General features: G+C 46.6%; 1 protein-coding gene across 2 annotated transcripts in view; it reads left to right on the top strand.

Moving 5' to 3' along the window:
- SLC38A3 (solute carrier family 38 member 3) overlaps positions 1-5,990 on the top strand; it is a 29,727-nt gene extending 23,737 nt beyond the window's left edge. For both annotated transcript variants that reach the window (XM_072650665.1, XM_072650666.1), the window contains exons 8-16: positions 1,185-1,267; positions 1,362-1,420; positions 1,730-1,903; positions 2,094-2,173; positions 3,171-3,271; positions 3,613-3,737; positions 4,654-4,798; positions 5,411-5,514; positions 5,726-5,990. In XM_072650665.1, coding sequence (XP_072506766.1) covers positions 1,185-1,267; positions 1,362-1,420; positions 1,730-1,903; positions 2,094-2,173; positions 3,171-3,271; positions 3,613-3,737; positions 4,654-4,798; positions 5,411-5,514; positions 5,726-5,830 — 976 coding nt within the window. In that variant the 3' untranslated portion in view covers positions 5,831-5,990. The remainder of the gene's footprint in view (positions 1-1,184; positions 1,268-1,361; positions 1,421-1,729; positions 1,904-2,093; positions 2,174-3,170; positions 3,272-3,612; positions 3,738-4,653; positions 4,799-5,410; positions 5,515-5,725) is intronic.
- Positions 5,991-16,923: the final 10,933 nt, after the last annotated feature.

Below are 16,923 nucleotides of genomic sequence, written 5' to 3'. Positions count from 1 at the left end.
TCTTTCTTCTTCTTGATCCCTCCCCCTGCTCCTCCCTTCTGTGGCCTCTTATTGCCTGGGCCTAGCTTTGGAGAAGGAATCCCCAAAGAGTCAGTGCCTCTCTAGACCCTCAGCTCCTCTTCTCCTTTCTGCCCCACTTTCAGTGGGGGATATCAAGTTAAAGCTGAGGACTTCAGGACAAGAGTGAGGCAGCGTAACTAGATTTAGCATTGTTAGACCTGAATTGGCATCTCAGTTCTCTGCTCTCTGATTTTGTCATCTTGTGAAGACCCTTTCTTCTCTCTGGCCTCGGTTTCCCCATATATACAGTGAGGGAGGTTGGAATGCATGATAATGAAGGCTCCTTCAGCTGAAACATTCTGTGATCCAGGAATTCCAGAGTCTGCAGAAGGGCCTGCCTTTGGCCCATGGATAGATGCCCCTACTCTCTGTTCCCTTTGCTGCGGGGGTCGAGCAGGGAAGGGGAGGGGGCTGGGTGAGGCTTGTGGGAGCTAGGCCCAACAGCAGCTCCCCCACCCTCATGGGGGAAGGCGAAGGGGGAGGAGGAGGAGACGACTGGTCCAAGAAAGGGTGAGGTCAGGGAGAGGGTTTAGCTCTTAAGCCCCTGCTATTTTTAACTCAAGGCCTCTGGGGCTAAACCCCCCATAGCCCAGATTACACTCAGTGATGTAGGCCGTACATCTCTGCAGGCTACTGGGTCTAAGGCTCTGTTCCTGCCTGCACAAGGAGCCTTCCCCTGGACCTGGGAAGGGGACCTCAGAGGCCGTTCCCTTCCAGTGCTGGCTAAGTGAGGGTGGAGGACCAGCACATGCCCTTGGGGTGGGGGTAGGGATGGGGGAACAAAACACTGAACTGGGAGTGGGCTCCGGATGCCAGGAGATTCCTGAGGAGCAATACTCCTTCCCAAATCCTCATTCTCAGGCCCCTCCCAGGTCCTTCAACATCTCAGGGTCCCCAGCCTTGACCTCCCCCATCCATGTCCTGCAAGGGGGCTCATTTGGGCTGCTGGGGTCCACTGGGGGGGGCCGAATCCAGGGAGAAGGTCAAGGGAGCCAGGGCTCCTGGGGCGGGAAGCAAGGGATCCCCCCCTTCACATCAGGCATCCCTGAAGTTGGGGGCCACACATCTTCAGAGGCAGTTCTGACACCTTCTGTTCTATGCCCTCTCCTCCCCCTTCCCTCCAGGGATTGGTACATGAATGGGAACTACCTGGTGGTCCTGGTCTCAGTCACCATCATCCTGCCCTTGGCTTTGATGAGGCAGCTGGGTAAGAGGGGGAGAGAGGGTGGAGAAGTGAATGGGGCTGGGGTGAGGACAGAGGGATAAGCCTTCAGTTCTCACCCTCCCACCTCTACCCTTAGGCTACCTGGGCTATTCCAGCGGCTTCTCTCTCAGCTGCATGGTGTTCTTCCTGATTGCAGTGAGTGAGGCCCCCTGCACCCACCTCTGAGGTGGAATGGCTCCTATCTCCAGGGATCCCTGCTGTGAGGGGGGGGAGACATGGTCCTAACCTGTGGGAGACTCCAACAGCAGGGGGGGAATAACTCTGCCAGTTCTGCCAGTTCATTTCTGGGGAAGAGCAGGAAGTTAGGTGGTGATGGGTAAATTCTGAGCACCTGGGGCCAGACAATAGGGGCATTGCCAGCTGAGCATAGTGTGGGCTTCCATATGTTCCCATCACTGACTGTGAGCCTGTATTAGGCACTCAGTAGCATCCTTACCCTCCCAGGTCATCTACAAGAAGTTCCAGATCTCATGCCCACTGTCCACATTCTCTGCCAATGTGACGGGCAATACCAGCCATGTACAAATCATCATGAAGGATTCCTCGGGTGGGGACCCCCTCATCCAGGCCTCCAACCCTGAGAACTGTGCCCTCAGCTTCTTTACCCTCAATACACAGGTGTGCTGGGGCCAACTGGGGCCAGGTGGGTGGGTGCCAGCCCTCCAGGGTGGGGAGGGAGGGCCTTGGCACGCTGAGGTCCCTCACCTCCAGGGTCAGGGTTCTGTTTTATGCTCCGGCTGGGAATCCCTCAGGCAGGTGGGACAGGTCCACGCCGCCAAGGGCCAACAGTGCCTCCTGTTGTCCACAGACAGCATACACCATTCCAATCATGGCCTTCGCCTTCGTCTGCCACCCAGAGGTGCTACCCATCTACACAGAGCTCAGGGAGTGAGTATGATCAGGGTGAAATGGGAAGGATGCTGGATTTGAGGTCAGAAGACCTAGAATCAAATCCTGGCTTTGTTACTTCCTAAGTGACCTTGGGCAAGTCACTTAACCTTGGTAGGTTCCAATTTCCTCATCTCTAAATTGAGGGGGATGAACTAGAATGACTTCTGAATTTCTAGCTCTAAATCTGCATCCCTGTGACACTTCTGAGAGGCAGTGCGAAGGAATGGAAATACCCCTGATCCAAGAATGAAGGAAGCTCAGTTTGCACCCACACTCTTATTTATTAGCTCTAAGACTTTGACCAATTCCCTTTCCCTCCTAAATCTCCTCATTTGCAAAATCTGTGCTACCATGTTGCCATTCAAGAAGCAGTAGGCGATGATGGAAAAGCTCTAGACTAAGAAATAGGATAGCTAGATTTGAGCCCAGTCTCTTACTTACCAGCTGTGAGCAGAGCAAGTCCATTTTTCACCTCTGGGCCTCGATTTCCCCATATGTAAATTGAGGGCATTGGGGCAGGGGAATTGTAAGGGTCCTTCCAACTGTGACCCTTTTACGTTCCGTACCCAGCGGTCCTTTGGTTCTGATGTAGTGGACCAGATACTGGACTTAGAGTAAAAAGACCTGAGTTCAAAACCTTCCTCCAGATATGATCATGGTCAATCGCTTAACCTCTCTGAATCAGTTTCCTCATCCATACAGTTATTTTTCCTGTAAAATACCTTCCTCACAAGACTAAATAACATATAACGTATGTAAAACATAAGCCTGAAAGGAGGACATGTCTGTGGCAGTAATTATCATCATTCTAAGGACCTGATCTGCTGTGATATTTTGGAACTCCATAACATTTATATCTTGCTTCATCTGGCTCCTTCCTCGTCTTCAAGGGTAGACTTCCTTCCCTGGCATTGGCTATTTGGGGAAAAGGGAGAGCAGTCCCTGGTGTGAGAGGGGCCCCCTCCAGCTTAATCCAACTCTTGCTCCCCTACAGCCCCACTAAGCAGAAGATGCAGCACATATCCAACCTGTCCATTGCTGTCATGTATGTGATGTATTTCCTGGCTGCCCTCTTTGGCTACCTCACCTTCTATGGTATGAGAAAAGTAGGCAACAGGTCGGGTATAGAAGTCAGATTAGGATGTGGGTCCCCATGGGCTGGGGGAAAAGGATTCCAGGGGTCAGGGGCTATATTCCCCAAACCTAGGCAAGTCTTTGAGGCCAGGGATCAGTCAGTCAAGTGCTGGCGATCCCTGACCCAGGAGTCAGAGGCTGCATCCCTTAGACCTGGGTGGATCTGAGTGGCTTTGGGTTGATGCTGTTTCCTCCAGACTCAGATAGAAGCAGCAGGTGGGGAGCCGTGAAGCATGGGCTGTGTCCCAGTCCCAGACTAGGTTGGGTATAGGACACTGTGTGTCAGGAGTTATATCCCACAGATCGGGTGGAGTCGGAGCTCTTGCACACTTACAACAAAGTGGACCCCTTTGACGTGCTGATCCTGTGTGTCCGAGTGGCCGTGCTCACAGCTGTCACCCTCACTGTCCCCATTGTCCTTTTCCCGGTGAGTTGGCCCCAGTCCCTCAGGAAGAGGTTCAAAGATTATAAGCTCATAGCTCATAGAATCATAGATTCCGAGCTGAGCTTCACCAACCTTTGGCATACTCCTGGGACCCACCCGTATCGACACATTTCTTCTCAGTCTGAGGGGCTGCTTACTTCATGGGCCAACATATTGGAGGTCACTTAGTCCAGTCAGTTCATTTTACAGCTAAGGAAACTGAGGCTCAGAGAGGTTGTAACTTGTATAAGGACACACAGCTAGTAGGTGGCAGAGCCAGGATTTGGTCTCAGATCCTCTGACTCCAAATCAAGCATCCTTCATTTTTCACCATGATTTCATGCCCTTTCATGGGGTTGAGGGAAGAGACAGGGATAATGAAAAAGCCCTCCAGATTCTCAGGTGAGAAATTAGTTATGAAGGCTACAAAAACCAGCCCTGGAAAGCAGAGTTCTCTCTGCTGGGTTCTGCCCTAGAGTCAATGTGATAGAGTAAAAAGAACATAGAACCTTGGAGTCAAAAGACCTGTATTCAAATCCTGGTCTCCTACCATGAGACTTTCAAACAAGTGTCTGAACCTGTTTCCGCATTGGTAAAATAGAAGTAAAAACTCTTGAACAACCTAGTTTCAAAGGATTGCTATGAGGAAAGTACTTCATAAACATGTAAATGTCAGAGAAAAGGTGTGTTTCCTTTTCACTCCATCCCACCGAGCCTAGCTAATACGTAGAGTGGGAACAATGCTTACATGACCTTTCTTGGAGATTGTGACATCTATGAAGGAAGCACTTTGTCAACCTTGCTTCACTCCAGAACTGGGAACTCCAAGGGAGTGGAGTTACAGCTCCCCCCGCCCTTGGGAGGGCCAAGCCTGCGTGCTTAGCAATTACGTTTCCTCTCTCCCATCTCCCACTCTTAGGTACGGAGGGCCATCCAGCAGATGCTGTTCCAGGACAAAGAGTTCAGCTGGCTTCGGCACACACTCATCGCTGTCATCCTACTGACCTTTATCAACCTGTTAGTCATCTTTGCCCCCAACATCCTGGGCATCTTCGGAATCATTGGTGAGAATCCTAGCCCCTGCCAGCCAACAGCCTCTGGGAGAGCAGAGGAAGCCTAGAATGGGTAGATCCTCCTGAGCCCCCCAACCTTTGGCTGCTCCCGGGACCCACCCATCTCAACACATTTCTTCTCAGTCTGAGGGGTTGCTCACTAAATGGGCCCATTAGCGCATATCAGCATTGTCTCTTTCAATAAGTAACTCATTATTTCTGTTTTGACCGTTTGATCCCAACACTAACTGTTGACTTTTAATCCTCTTTGAGGTCCTTAGAGACCCAAATAGAGCAGATTAATTAAAAAAAAACAAACCTAAAACATACAGCTGATAAACAAAGCATCAGCACAACCAAGATTAGAGCAGCGTGTTGGGAAAAAGGGTTGCACAGAGTCAGAGAACTTGGGTTAGAAAATGGCCTCTGCCTCCGCTTATCTATCGGTGTGACCTTAGGCAAGTCACTGCCTCTCCTGGTAGCTGGGCTTCCCGTCTTTCACAATGAGGAGTTTCTAAGAAATGATTGTCTGCAGCCCTGGGAACATCAGCCAGAAGAGAGTCCCTGCTCCCTTTGCTGGCCCGCTGAGATTCTAATGGCTCCCAACATTATCTCTTCTCCTAGGCGCCACCTCGGCACCCTGTCTCATCTTCATCTTTCCAGCAATCTTCTATATCCGAATTGTGCCCAAGGACAAAGAGCCGCTGAAGTCCACTCCCAAAATATTGGTACATAACTGTCACCCCCAGCAGGAGTCTCCAAGGATAGTGTGGTCCTGAATTGAGCAAGGGAGGAAAGGGATTGCACCTATGGAAGTACCTCAGGCCCTCAGTCAGAGTCCCCAGCCTGTATAGACATGACTGGGGTTCTAAGCTCGGAGGGGACAGGGCCTCCTCCAAGTCTTCTGCCCCCGTGACCCCTTCCTTTTTCTACCTACAGGCCGCGTGCTTTGCAGGGTTAGGTGTTCTCATGATGACCATGAGCCTGAGTTTTATCATCATGGACTGGATCTCTGGGAACAGCAAAAGTGGTGGCAACCACTAGAACCCAGCACGGCCTGGGCTCGGCCCTCACCACCCACCGGTGCCATTACCTTCCAGGACTGCTAAGCTGCCAGGCCCTCGGCTGGTGGGGGGTGGAGGAAGGAAGGACATTTTTCACTCTGTGTGTTTTTGTCTTTAAGTGTTATTATCCTTGTTGAGGATCTTTTTTTTTTTTTTTTTTAAAGAGGGTGGGACCAGGTCTTATACGGGGTAGAACTGGAGAGGCTAGGACATTGGGTTCCCTCTAAGAGGCATGGGGACCTCAGAGGCCAGGCTTTAGGCATCCTTCATCTTCCCTCCCGTGGTCTGGGGAGGGCTGATGCCTCGTAGGATATCCCCTGGTTGTCTCCACCACTGACTGCTCCCCCGGAGGGGTGAAGCTCATCAGGGGACAGCCCCTGTGCTCTCTGAAAGGACCCAGTGATTCTTCAGCAAAAATGCTCCTGAGTTCCTGGGTTCCCAGGCCTCCTCTCTTGTCTGCTGGACAAAGGCACCTTCCACCCTGTCACCATGTGCCCCCTTCTGTGTAGGGTCTAGAAACCAGTTTGTAGGGGATGGGAGGGAGATGACTAGTGTCCAGAGACTCTTTCCTGGCCCTCTTTGTTTCTCATCACTGGAATTGAGGAGAATCCTATTTGGAAAATCTGAAGTTGAGCCCTTGCTAGACAGAGCTAGGAAAAGGTTAGTTACCTCCAGCCAACACCTCATGTGGACGTTGGGAGAAAAATGTGTTTCCATCTCACCTCTGAGCCATCCTGATGCCCCCAATGTCACCATCGGTAAGGGGATTCTGTGGAATGGGAAAGGAAGAATCATGGGATGGGGGAATCTCTGGTGGGAGACATGCTCTCTGCCCTCCCTCTAAGGGCTGCCTCCTACTCTAATCTTGAATTTGCCCTTCCCCAAGATGGCTCCTCATCACTCTTCCTGCAGGGGTCAGGGGCAGAGGGCTTGGCCCACCATAGCTGTCCCCTTAACCTTGAAGGGGGTGGGATCTGGACACCCCTGCAAGAGCTTCTTCTGGCTCCCCCTTCCCACTCTCATGTACACTGATTCTCCCTCCCCAGTCAATGCTGCTCTCCGCTGGCAGGATGAGGTCTGTGGCCAGACTCTCCCCTTTGTTTTAGGAAAGTTGTAGCCTCTGCTGTACCTCAAACCAAGCTAGGTAAACCAGGACCATGGCTGGCTTCAGAGGCTCATCTGACTCTACTGGATCTGCATGACAGGGAAAGACCAGGCTCCTGGCAGACACCCCTACACCAGTCACTCTGCTGTACCATAACATCCCAATTCTGACTGGTTGGCACCTTATGATTGGGAGTGGGGGAAAAATTGAAACACTGAGCTGAGAGTCTGAAATTAGATTGGCTGTGGTTAATTCTGGAGGAGGGGGTACCTAAGGTACCTAGGGGTAACATGTGAGACAAAGACTTTTTAAGAAATACCATCCAGGAAATCCTTCTGTCTATATTCTGGGATGTGTCTGGACTGCCTGGTAGCCAAGTAATACAAATCCCTGAGTGTGTTACCTGGTGGATCACTCAGGCCCAGGAGGCAAGACAGGGGATGAGCAGAGAGAAAAGACAGCTCTTAGTTTTGAACAGGTTCTAGTGCCCAGGTATTGGAGGCCTCAGCAGGGGAAAGTATCGAGAGTTTTGGATTTTCAAAGCCATCCCCCTTTCTCTGTCGCACAACCCTGCCACCCTGGGAGGGAGAATCCCCTGCCTAGGCTTAAGCTGAGAGGTGGGAAGTTGAGAGAGTGTTTGGTGCCAGCCCGTTCCAAAGGCATCGGAAGCAGCATGAAGAGAGGAATAGCCTTCAGGGTGGGAGCTGGCAGCTTTCAGCCGGAAGCCCCTTTCCCTCACACCTCCCCAATCCCTGAGGGAGGGGAGTGAGGAGTGGGCTGAGGAGACGTGAGGTGCATTTCCCTTGAGTTCAGGACAAGCCTTGTGAGCCAAGCTCTGGCTTTGGAGAAACTCAGGCCATGGAGAGGCCTCCCCAACAGGGAGGTGGGAAATGTTGGGGGGAGTAGAAACGAGCTCCCTCCCCACCACTCCTCCAGGCCCCCAGAAGGCCTGAGGCTCAGCGAGTTTGGCTCCCTGCTGGGCAGGCCATGAGAGGGACCAATGCCCTCCCTCACAGGTTGCATCTCCAATCCTCTATCCAAGTGAGCTCCAAGCTTGGAAAAAGTGAAATTCAGCCCCCCACTGACACACCACAGACCTTCTTAAGAGTAATAAAAGGTGATGAAAGCTGAAGTTAACTGAGACTGTTCTGTGGACCCTGGACTGACACCCACTTCAAGGATGGGGCCAAAGTCAGGCATAGCAGGAGACTGGCAGAAGGTCTGAGGAGGGGGCAATGCCACTGCCAGCCTGGTTGGTGTTAAGGTCTTGTTCTTCAAAGAGGCAAGAAACTCAACTGTTGAGGGGTGGGGGTGGGAGGGGATGTACAGGGCCCTCAGAGCCAGGCCCCATGTATGCATCAGTCTATGGATATGGGCACAGGAGCCAGGAATCTCAGAGATGCTCACGTTCAGGTCTCAAGCACAAATCCAGGAAGCAGGCTTCTGTGGATAATTTAATTTCTGAGTCCCCCTGAATTGCCCACTCCCAGCCTCCAGCTCTCCTGCCTGGCCTGGCCCTGGGCCACCCTCTCCCAGGGGCAGAGACAGCCCCAGGAGCTGGCACCAGGCTCTAATTAGAGCCCGGGTACTGGGCGCCACAAAGGGGCCTTGGGGCACCTGTCAGTTAAGGGGGCAGAGGAAAAGGCAACAGGAAAAATCCAGTTTGAGCCTTGTTGGATGGCTGCCAGCTGGGGAAATCCCAAAAGAAAGGCCTTCTCAGGGCCCTGATGATGGCTTCGGCCCAAGGAAGTTCTGGCAGGAAGGGTACGGGACCATCTGTGTGGGAGGGCCTTCCCTGGGGGGCCTGAGGCTGGTAGGCACTATTCTCAGTGGTGACCCTCAGGTAAATCCTTTCCTTCATGAATTACCCCAACTCCTCCTAGGTCTCAGGGCCCCATTTGAGAAGGATTTGAGTGCCAAGATGGAATGGTACGGTAGAGAATCAAGAACGCCTGCGTTCAAAAGTCCCTCTGATGATGTGTGAACGAGGGCAAGTTAACAACCTCTCTGGACCTCGGTTTCTTCAGGTTTCAAATGAGATGGTATTTACTTTGAGAACTTTTAAACTCGATGTAAATAAAAAAGGGGGAGGAATAAATAATACAGCCTTCTCTCTGTCGTCTCTCTGTCCCTCTGGTCTCTTCTCTCCGTCTGTCTGTCTCTCTCTCTCTTCTGTCTGTCTCTCATTCTCTTTCTGTCTCTCTGGTCTCTTTGTCTCTCGTTCTCTCTCTCTGTCTCTCTGGTCTCTTCTCTCTGTCTGTCTCTCATTCTCTCTCTTCCCCCTCCCCCATTCCCCACTTTGAGAAAGGTGTCATGTCAGGGGAATGGAGCAAAGGCAATTTTAATTCCAGGGCAGCACTGCTGTTACCAGCGTATCCTGACCCTTACCACCTTGTAAATATTGGGCAGCAACATCTCTGGGACCCCTGGAGGTCCTCAGATCTGGCCTTGTGCAGTCAGCTTCATGAGGCCTTGGACAAATCTCCTCCCTTCTCTGAGTCTCAGTTTCCTCAACTGTAAATTTAAAGAAGAGGCCTAGATAATCTGGAGTGAGGGTGAGGGAGGGCACCTCAGATGGTAAGGGATCTGGAGTCAGTGCCATGTAAACATCAGACAAAGGAACTGAGGCTCTTCAGCCTAGAGAAATGACTCATGAGGGAGGGGAAGGGTGGAAGATGGGCACAAAACCAATGTACTGTTACATTCATTTGTGTAGCAGAAACATTAATTAGACTTAAACTTTTTGGTGCTAGCAATCAGACTTTATTAATTGAATGCATGTCAGTGTCAGTCTACATTATCTGTAAGACAGCGCAAACATCAACCCCACCTAGAACAAATCTCTAATTTCCTGGGGTTCCAGTAAATAGGTCTCATACTGGGACTCAGCGACAAGATTCCCTCTCTGCCCACTCAGAGGTTGTGTACCTCCCTTAGAGGAAGAGGTCCGACAAGTCACAGTCTGTCCACCAGCCCTACCCAAAAGCAAACATTAGGTATGCTTGAGTCTCAAGGATGCAAGTAGGGTAAGAGCCAATCTCTATTGACATGCATGACCAGACCAAAGGCTCAAGATCTGGGAAGTCAGAGGCGGGGAGGTAGTTCTTACAATATAGCTGTGGGTGTCAGCTGGTTACACTCTAGTTCTGATCTGAGGGCAGTGACCTGATTTGTTCACTAATTAATTTGATTGATGCCTGATGTAAACTAATAATGGCGTTGTTTACCAAATTTTCCCATTGGTGGTCTGTCCTATCACAGTGTCTCATGTGTTTACTAGTTGTTTGTGAACACCACATGTTGTTTACCAATCTTTACCAAGAGAAGCTGTGCGTATCTTAATATTGAAAAACAAGTTATGAAAAACAAATAGCAAAACACTTCACAAAATGGTGACCTAATATAAGATGGAGTCAGTTACATGAAAGCAACAAACTTATCCTCACTCACAAGGAAAGGGAAGACCTAATCTCAATCTTCAAGCTTCTAAAAAGCTGTCACATCAGAAAAGGATCGCACTGGTTCTATTTGGCCCCAGACGGAACTACGGACAAAGGGTTGGGGTTACAAAGTGGTAGATTTAGGTTTTAGACTTGATATAAAAATAAGGGAAAACTTCTTAATGTTAAGAATTGTCCGTAGAGCAACTGAGAGCCAAGGTATAGAGGGAATGGACACAAATACGTAAAGTTACAAGCCATTCTCTGAAAGATAAGTGATTGAAAAGACATGAACAAACCAGCGAGAATGACTTCATGGATAGAGTGCCGCACTCGATATCAGGAAGAATTGGACCAGAATCCTCTAACATTTACTCAAACTGTGACCCCAGGCGAGCAACTGAAACTCTGACTTAGATTCCTTAGTTGTAAAATGAGGGGATGGTACTAACTAGCTTCCAACACCCCCCTCCAACTTGAAATCTGTGAGCCTGTGGACAATGTTCAAAGGAAACGTTACAACTATTAACAGCCATATGAAGCAATGTTCCAAATCACTAAGGAGACAAATACAAATTAAAACAAGCTTGCGATTTCAGCTCACACCCATTAAATTACAAAGGACTGAAACAGTGTTGTTGGAAGAGAGGCACATTGGTCTATTTTTCATAGAACTGTGAATTGGTCTAACCATTCTGGAAAACAACTCAGAGCTATTTTGGGAAAGGTACTAAATCGTTCTTACCTTTTAAATAATGATTGCACTGTCAGGCATATACCTCAGGGAGTTCAGAGACAAAAAGACTATATATAGATATGCATATATACATACATATATATATACATACATAAATTACACACATATATATGTATGTGTCCATATATACAAATGCATATATGCATATATGTACACACATATTTATATGTAGATATATACATATATATATTTTATAGATCTATCTCAAAGTATTTGTGGAAGAATTTTTGTGGTAGCAACAAAACCAGAAACAAAATGGATGCCTATTGATTGGGGAGTGACTGCACAAATTGGATTATATTAATGTTATGGAAAATGGGCAGCTAGGTAGTTAGCCAGCCAAGCCTGGAATCAGGAAGACTCATCTTCCCGAGTTCAAATCTGGCCTCAGACTCTTACTAGGTGTGTGACCCTGGGTAAGTCACTTAACCCTGTTTGCTTTAGTTTCCTCATCTATAAAATGAGACGGAGAAGGAAATGGCAAACCATTCCAGTATCTCTGCCAAGAAAACCCCAAAAGGGTCACAGTGAACTGGACACGACTGAAATAACTCAGCAACAGCTTTATGGAATGTTCTTGACTCAAAAGAAATGGTGAAGAGAAGGGATTCAAAGAAGCATGGGAAGACCTCCCTGCCTACATGAACTGATGCAGGGCAAAGTGAAGAGAACCGAGAGATGAGGATACACCGGGACGATAACAATTAAAATGAAAACAACCCAGAAAAGTGGCTGAATTCAGATGAATTGTAATGAACAGTCTTTGCCCCTGAGAACAAATGAGGAAACATTGTTTCTTTTGGTAGAGAGGTGAGAATATAGATACACAATGTTGCACTTGTTGGCAGCCATCAGTTGCCATGCGATCTATGTCTCCATTGTTTGTCTTTGTTATTAGGAAGGCTTCGATGTGGGATGCTATGTTAGGAAATTTATTTTTGTTTTTTGAGGTAAGGCTTTGCAGGTCTTCAAGCAGGGGCCAGACAGTTCTTTGTCAACGTTACAGAGCATACTCCCTTTCCTGAATAGATAGATTATATTAGCTGCCTTCTGAGGTCTCTTCCAGTATTCGGTATTCTACGTTCAAAGGATCCTTTCAGCTCAGACATTCGACAATTCAGATATTTGCCAGCCACGCCAGAGGCCAGGTCTTTTGTGACAGAGATATTATATATTATTATATGAACATATATTTATATGTCACAAATAAATATATAACTATATTATTATATGAATATATTTCTATACCACACACAAATATATAACGATATATTCATAAATAGATAGCTGTTAGAACATATTGATGTCACACAAAACTATATAACTACATATTATCATATAACTACATATTTAGATATCACACGTGAATATGTAACTATATATTATATTTATATATTACACACAACAAATAACTGTATATTTATATGTGACATACAAATAATAACCAAATGTTATTATATGTTTGCCTCAATTTAGAGAGAGGGAAACAGGTCGCCCATAACAAACACCCAGCAATGAGCTCTTGGATAGGACGGGGGTTAAAGAAGGCCTTTCTCCAGCTCACAAAGCAGGGCTTTGCTTACAGTAGCTTGTTCTTCCGCCAGTACCTTGAAATTCTGGAAGCTCACATTCTTTAAAGGAAATCCAGCTGGTATGCACACAAGTACGTATGAGACAATCTGAGAAAGAGGGAGAGCGTTTGCAGACCAAAGAAGACCTCGCTCGTCTCGATCTCACCACAGAATCGGACGCTGTTGAACACTCACTTCCCTGAAATCCACCGCTCGCTCTCTCCTTGTTCTCCTCCTACCTCTCTGACCATTCCTTGGAGTCTTTTGCTATATCATCGTCTCATCCCCTAGTGGTGAATGTCTCCCCAAAGCTCTCTTCTTTTCCTTCTCTATGTCCTCAGCAAACTAATCGGCTCCCATAATTTCCGTACAGATGACTCCCAGATTTATGTATTCAATTCAATCCAATAAGCAAATAAGTGCTGGCTATTGTGAAGTCCTCTAGGAATGTATAGAGTGGAAAGAGAATTTGACCTCAAAGTCAGGAAGACCTGAATTCAAGTCCCACATCTGAGGAATACTGGCTGTGGGACCTCGGGCAAGTCAGAGCTCTAGAAATTGTGGAAAGGGCACCAAGGCACTTTGGTAGAAGGCGTTTCTTCATCTGAGAGTTTCCTATACCAAAGGTATTAAACTCAAATAGAAAGGATCCCTGATGGCCTCATATGGACTTAGAAAACCACCAATGATCATTATCTATGCTGTATTATCTTTTATTTATGTTGTCAGACCTTTACCAATTATATTTTAATCTTATTTGGGCAGTCTCAAGAGTTTTGCCTGAAGCTGGCATTTGACACCTTCACTCTATACCACGGAAATCAGAGACCCAGCACCTCCCCTTCTCTTCATTGCCTATGACTATAACTTGAAAACTGTAGCTGTTTAATAAATACTTAGAATATAGGGTCATAGATCTGGAATGAGAAGGACTTTCTGAAGTCCTTGGTCATGCCCTCCAACCTCCGAATGACTTTTCCACAGTCACACAAGTCATAGGCTTCTGAGCTGACCTGGATTCTGGCTAGTCAAATTAACCATGATGGTTGCGTGGGAAGAAGCAACATATCCAAGCTCCCCCTTATAACCACTCCACAAGGGCCTAGAAAGCACATCGGACTGAGTCCTAACCAGGAAATTCAAGAAAAAAAATTAAGGTGAGTCATTTTTTTCAAAATAGGTCAACAAAGGGAGAGAGAAAGGTCTGAAGATACAGGGGACAGTGTCTATCCAGGAGGGTGCTTTGGGAGCTGAACAAGGACCCATGGCTACTCCCTAAAGCAAATCAACTTCCCAGACCTGATTCAAAGGGGCATAGCACTAAGAAGAGAGTAGGAACAGGTGTTGATGGGTAACTGTTGCTCCTAGCCCAGAGCTGGATTTCAGTTCTGAGGAAGGAATTGAGCTAAGACTGGTGGACGTGGGCAAGGATCCTGGGCTGAGGCTGTGTTTTGGGCAAGAAGTAGGAACAAAAATGAGGAATATTTGTGTGGCTCTGATCCCAGGAATGAAACGAGGTCCCAGATCTGGCCCCTGGCCCAGTCTGAAGCCTACAGCAGAAAACCAGGGCAGGAATCTCAGATTTAAGAGGGAAACTTCATTTATATCCCTCTAAACCTTCCAGCTAACAACAGTCTGCTGGAGCCCCCAAACCAGGGATAAGCCCACAGTTATATTGCTCAGACCCAAACCTAGGTCAGGAACTTGTAAAACTCAGCCCAGGAAAGTAGCAATTAGACTTTTCCCTGGGAAGACTGCTTTAAATGCAATGAAAGTTTTCAGGTTCCTAGTGTGAATTGTCTTTGAAATTCTTGAAGAAAATCTAACACTAAATACCTAGAGAAATCTGCAGCAGAACTCAAGAGAACACAAAACAGGACCAAGCATAGAAGTACGCAGAGTTTGGTCTTAACAAAAGTCTGAAATTAAGACGTAAGACTGGAAGAATGAATTAACAAAAACAAAATCCCATCATAAAGAACTGTTATGGCAATAGAGATATTCAAGACAAAAAAAATCAGAAATAAAGATGACCCCAAATATAGTCAAGCAAAGCCTCAAAGAAAAGCATAAATTAGGGACAAGTTCAATTAGAATTTCTGGGAGAAATGAAGCCAAAAGTTTTTTTGAAAGAGATAAAATAATTTTGTAAATAAAATGGGAGCACTAGAGGAAAAAAAACAGGGAAAAAAATGAGAGATGTAGAATAAAGTCTTGGGAAAAGAATTAAAAGCTTAGTAAGCTTCTTCTTAGAAGAGATACAAAACCCTACCCAACCTTGAAAATTAGACAGGGCCATTAAAAATTAAAATTAAAATGAACCAAATAGAAGCTAATGACTCCATGAGACAATGAGAACTATTGTGGTTGATGTTATTCATTTTCAAAGAGGACCAATGACATCCCAGGGCAATTTTTTGACTTGGGTCATGAAATGGATTTAAGTGAGGCAGTTGCACAGTCATCAGCTTGACTTTCTTTTCTTAAGTCATTGAAGTCCAGTGCAAGACAGAAGTCAGGACAACTGGCAATGGCCCTGATACGGTGGATCAATTTGGTGTCTTTGAAGTCTGACCAAACTCTAAGTGCTCCATAGCATCTGCTTCAGCCATCTTCATGACTGTTAGGACAAATTGTTTTCATCTGCCCATTCTGCCAATGGAAGTCTTCACCTGCGTGGGGTAAACATCCTTCTAACTCAATGACATTGTCATTTATCCTCAACCTGGTTTAGCCCATCTGTGGAGACAGGTTTTTACCGGGGTATGGCCGCTGTACATGCTACAGCTTTTTGAAGCCATAGGTGAAAAGGTGAACACCAAAGATGAATGAACAGCCCTGAAAAGGATTTGGCAAGCCCTCATACCAGAAGCACTTGTCTTCTCATCCCATACACCCCATAAGAACTATTAAAACAAAGTCAAAAGACTGGGGAGAAAAAGGAGAAAATGTAAGGTATCTTACATCAAAGACGACTTAAATGGAAAACAGATCAAGAAGAGAAAATTTAAGACTCAGTAAACTGTCTAAAAGCCATGACAGAGAGAGAGAGGGAGAGGGAGAGGGGCAGAGAGAGAGAGAGAGAGAGAGAGAGAGAGAGAGAGAGAGGACAGGAGAGAATGAGAGAGAGAGAGAGAGAGGGAGGGAGAGAGAAATCTTAACAGAAAATTGCTAAGATCTCTCAGAACCAGAGGACAATGTGAAAATAGAAAGAATCCACTGGTGGCCTCTAGAAAGAAATCTCCAAAATGAAAATTCCTAGGAACATTATAGCCAGAATCCAGAGCTTCCAGTCAAAGGGAAAAAATACTTCAAGCAGCCAGAAAGAAATGATTGAAGTATTAAAGAACCACAGTCAGGATCACACAAGATTTAGCAGTTGTCAATATAAAGAAGCAGAGAGCTTGGAACGTGATATTCCAAAAGGCAAAAGACATAAATTTACAACCAAGAATAACTTACCCAGGAAAACTGAGTATAATCCTGAGTATAAAGGTCCTTTAATGAAATATAAAACATCCAAGGATTCCTGATGGAAAAAAAACTGAGTAGAAACTTTGGAGTACAATCATAGGAGTATTATAAAGATGATACAGAAAAAAATAAATATGAATGACCAAGCATAAAGGACTAAAGAAGAATGAAGCACTTACATTCTAACAGGGAGAGATGATACAAGCATCTCCTCAGAACCTATCATTAGGGTTCATGGAGTGAGTTAAGTAAGACAGAGAGTCTGAGAGTAGTTGGTTGGCTCCAATGATTTCTTTAAAAAGAAAGGAAGAGAGAGGAAAAAGGAATTCACTAACTGGAAAAAAAAAAGGGAGAGGAAGAGTGGGAGGAAATTATTTCATATAATTAGATATGCAAGTAGAACACTATACAAACAACGAGGGAAGGATGGGCATGAGGGTGACACTCGAACCTCACTTTTATTTGAATAGGTCAAAGGAGAGAAGAATACATACACAGTTGAGTGCAAAAATGCATTTTACTCAAGAGAGAACCTGGAGGAAAATGGAAGAGGAGTGCAGAATAAAAGACAGGAGAGATTCAGGGACAGACCAGTTATAAGCAAAAAACAATTTTCACCACAGAGAGTGAATTGCAAAATGGAAAAGGAAAGAAAGAAGGATAAGAACCTGTGGTTGGGCTCTGGGAAAGGGAAAGAGAAGAAGGTTTGGGGGTAGAAGCAGAATG

Source organism: Notamacropus eugenii, chromosome 1, assembly GCF_028372415.1.
Source record: "Notamacropus eugenii isolate mMacEug1 chromosome 1, mMacEug1.pri_v2, whole genome shotgun sequence".
NCBI classification, from domain to species: Eukaryota; Metazoa; Chordata; class Mammalia; order Diprotodontia; family Macropodidae; genus Notamacropus; species Notamacropus eugenii.
Note: the sequence above shows the minus strand (reverse complement) of the source record. Positions and strands in the feature narration are given on the sequence as shown.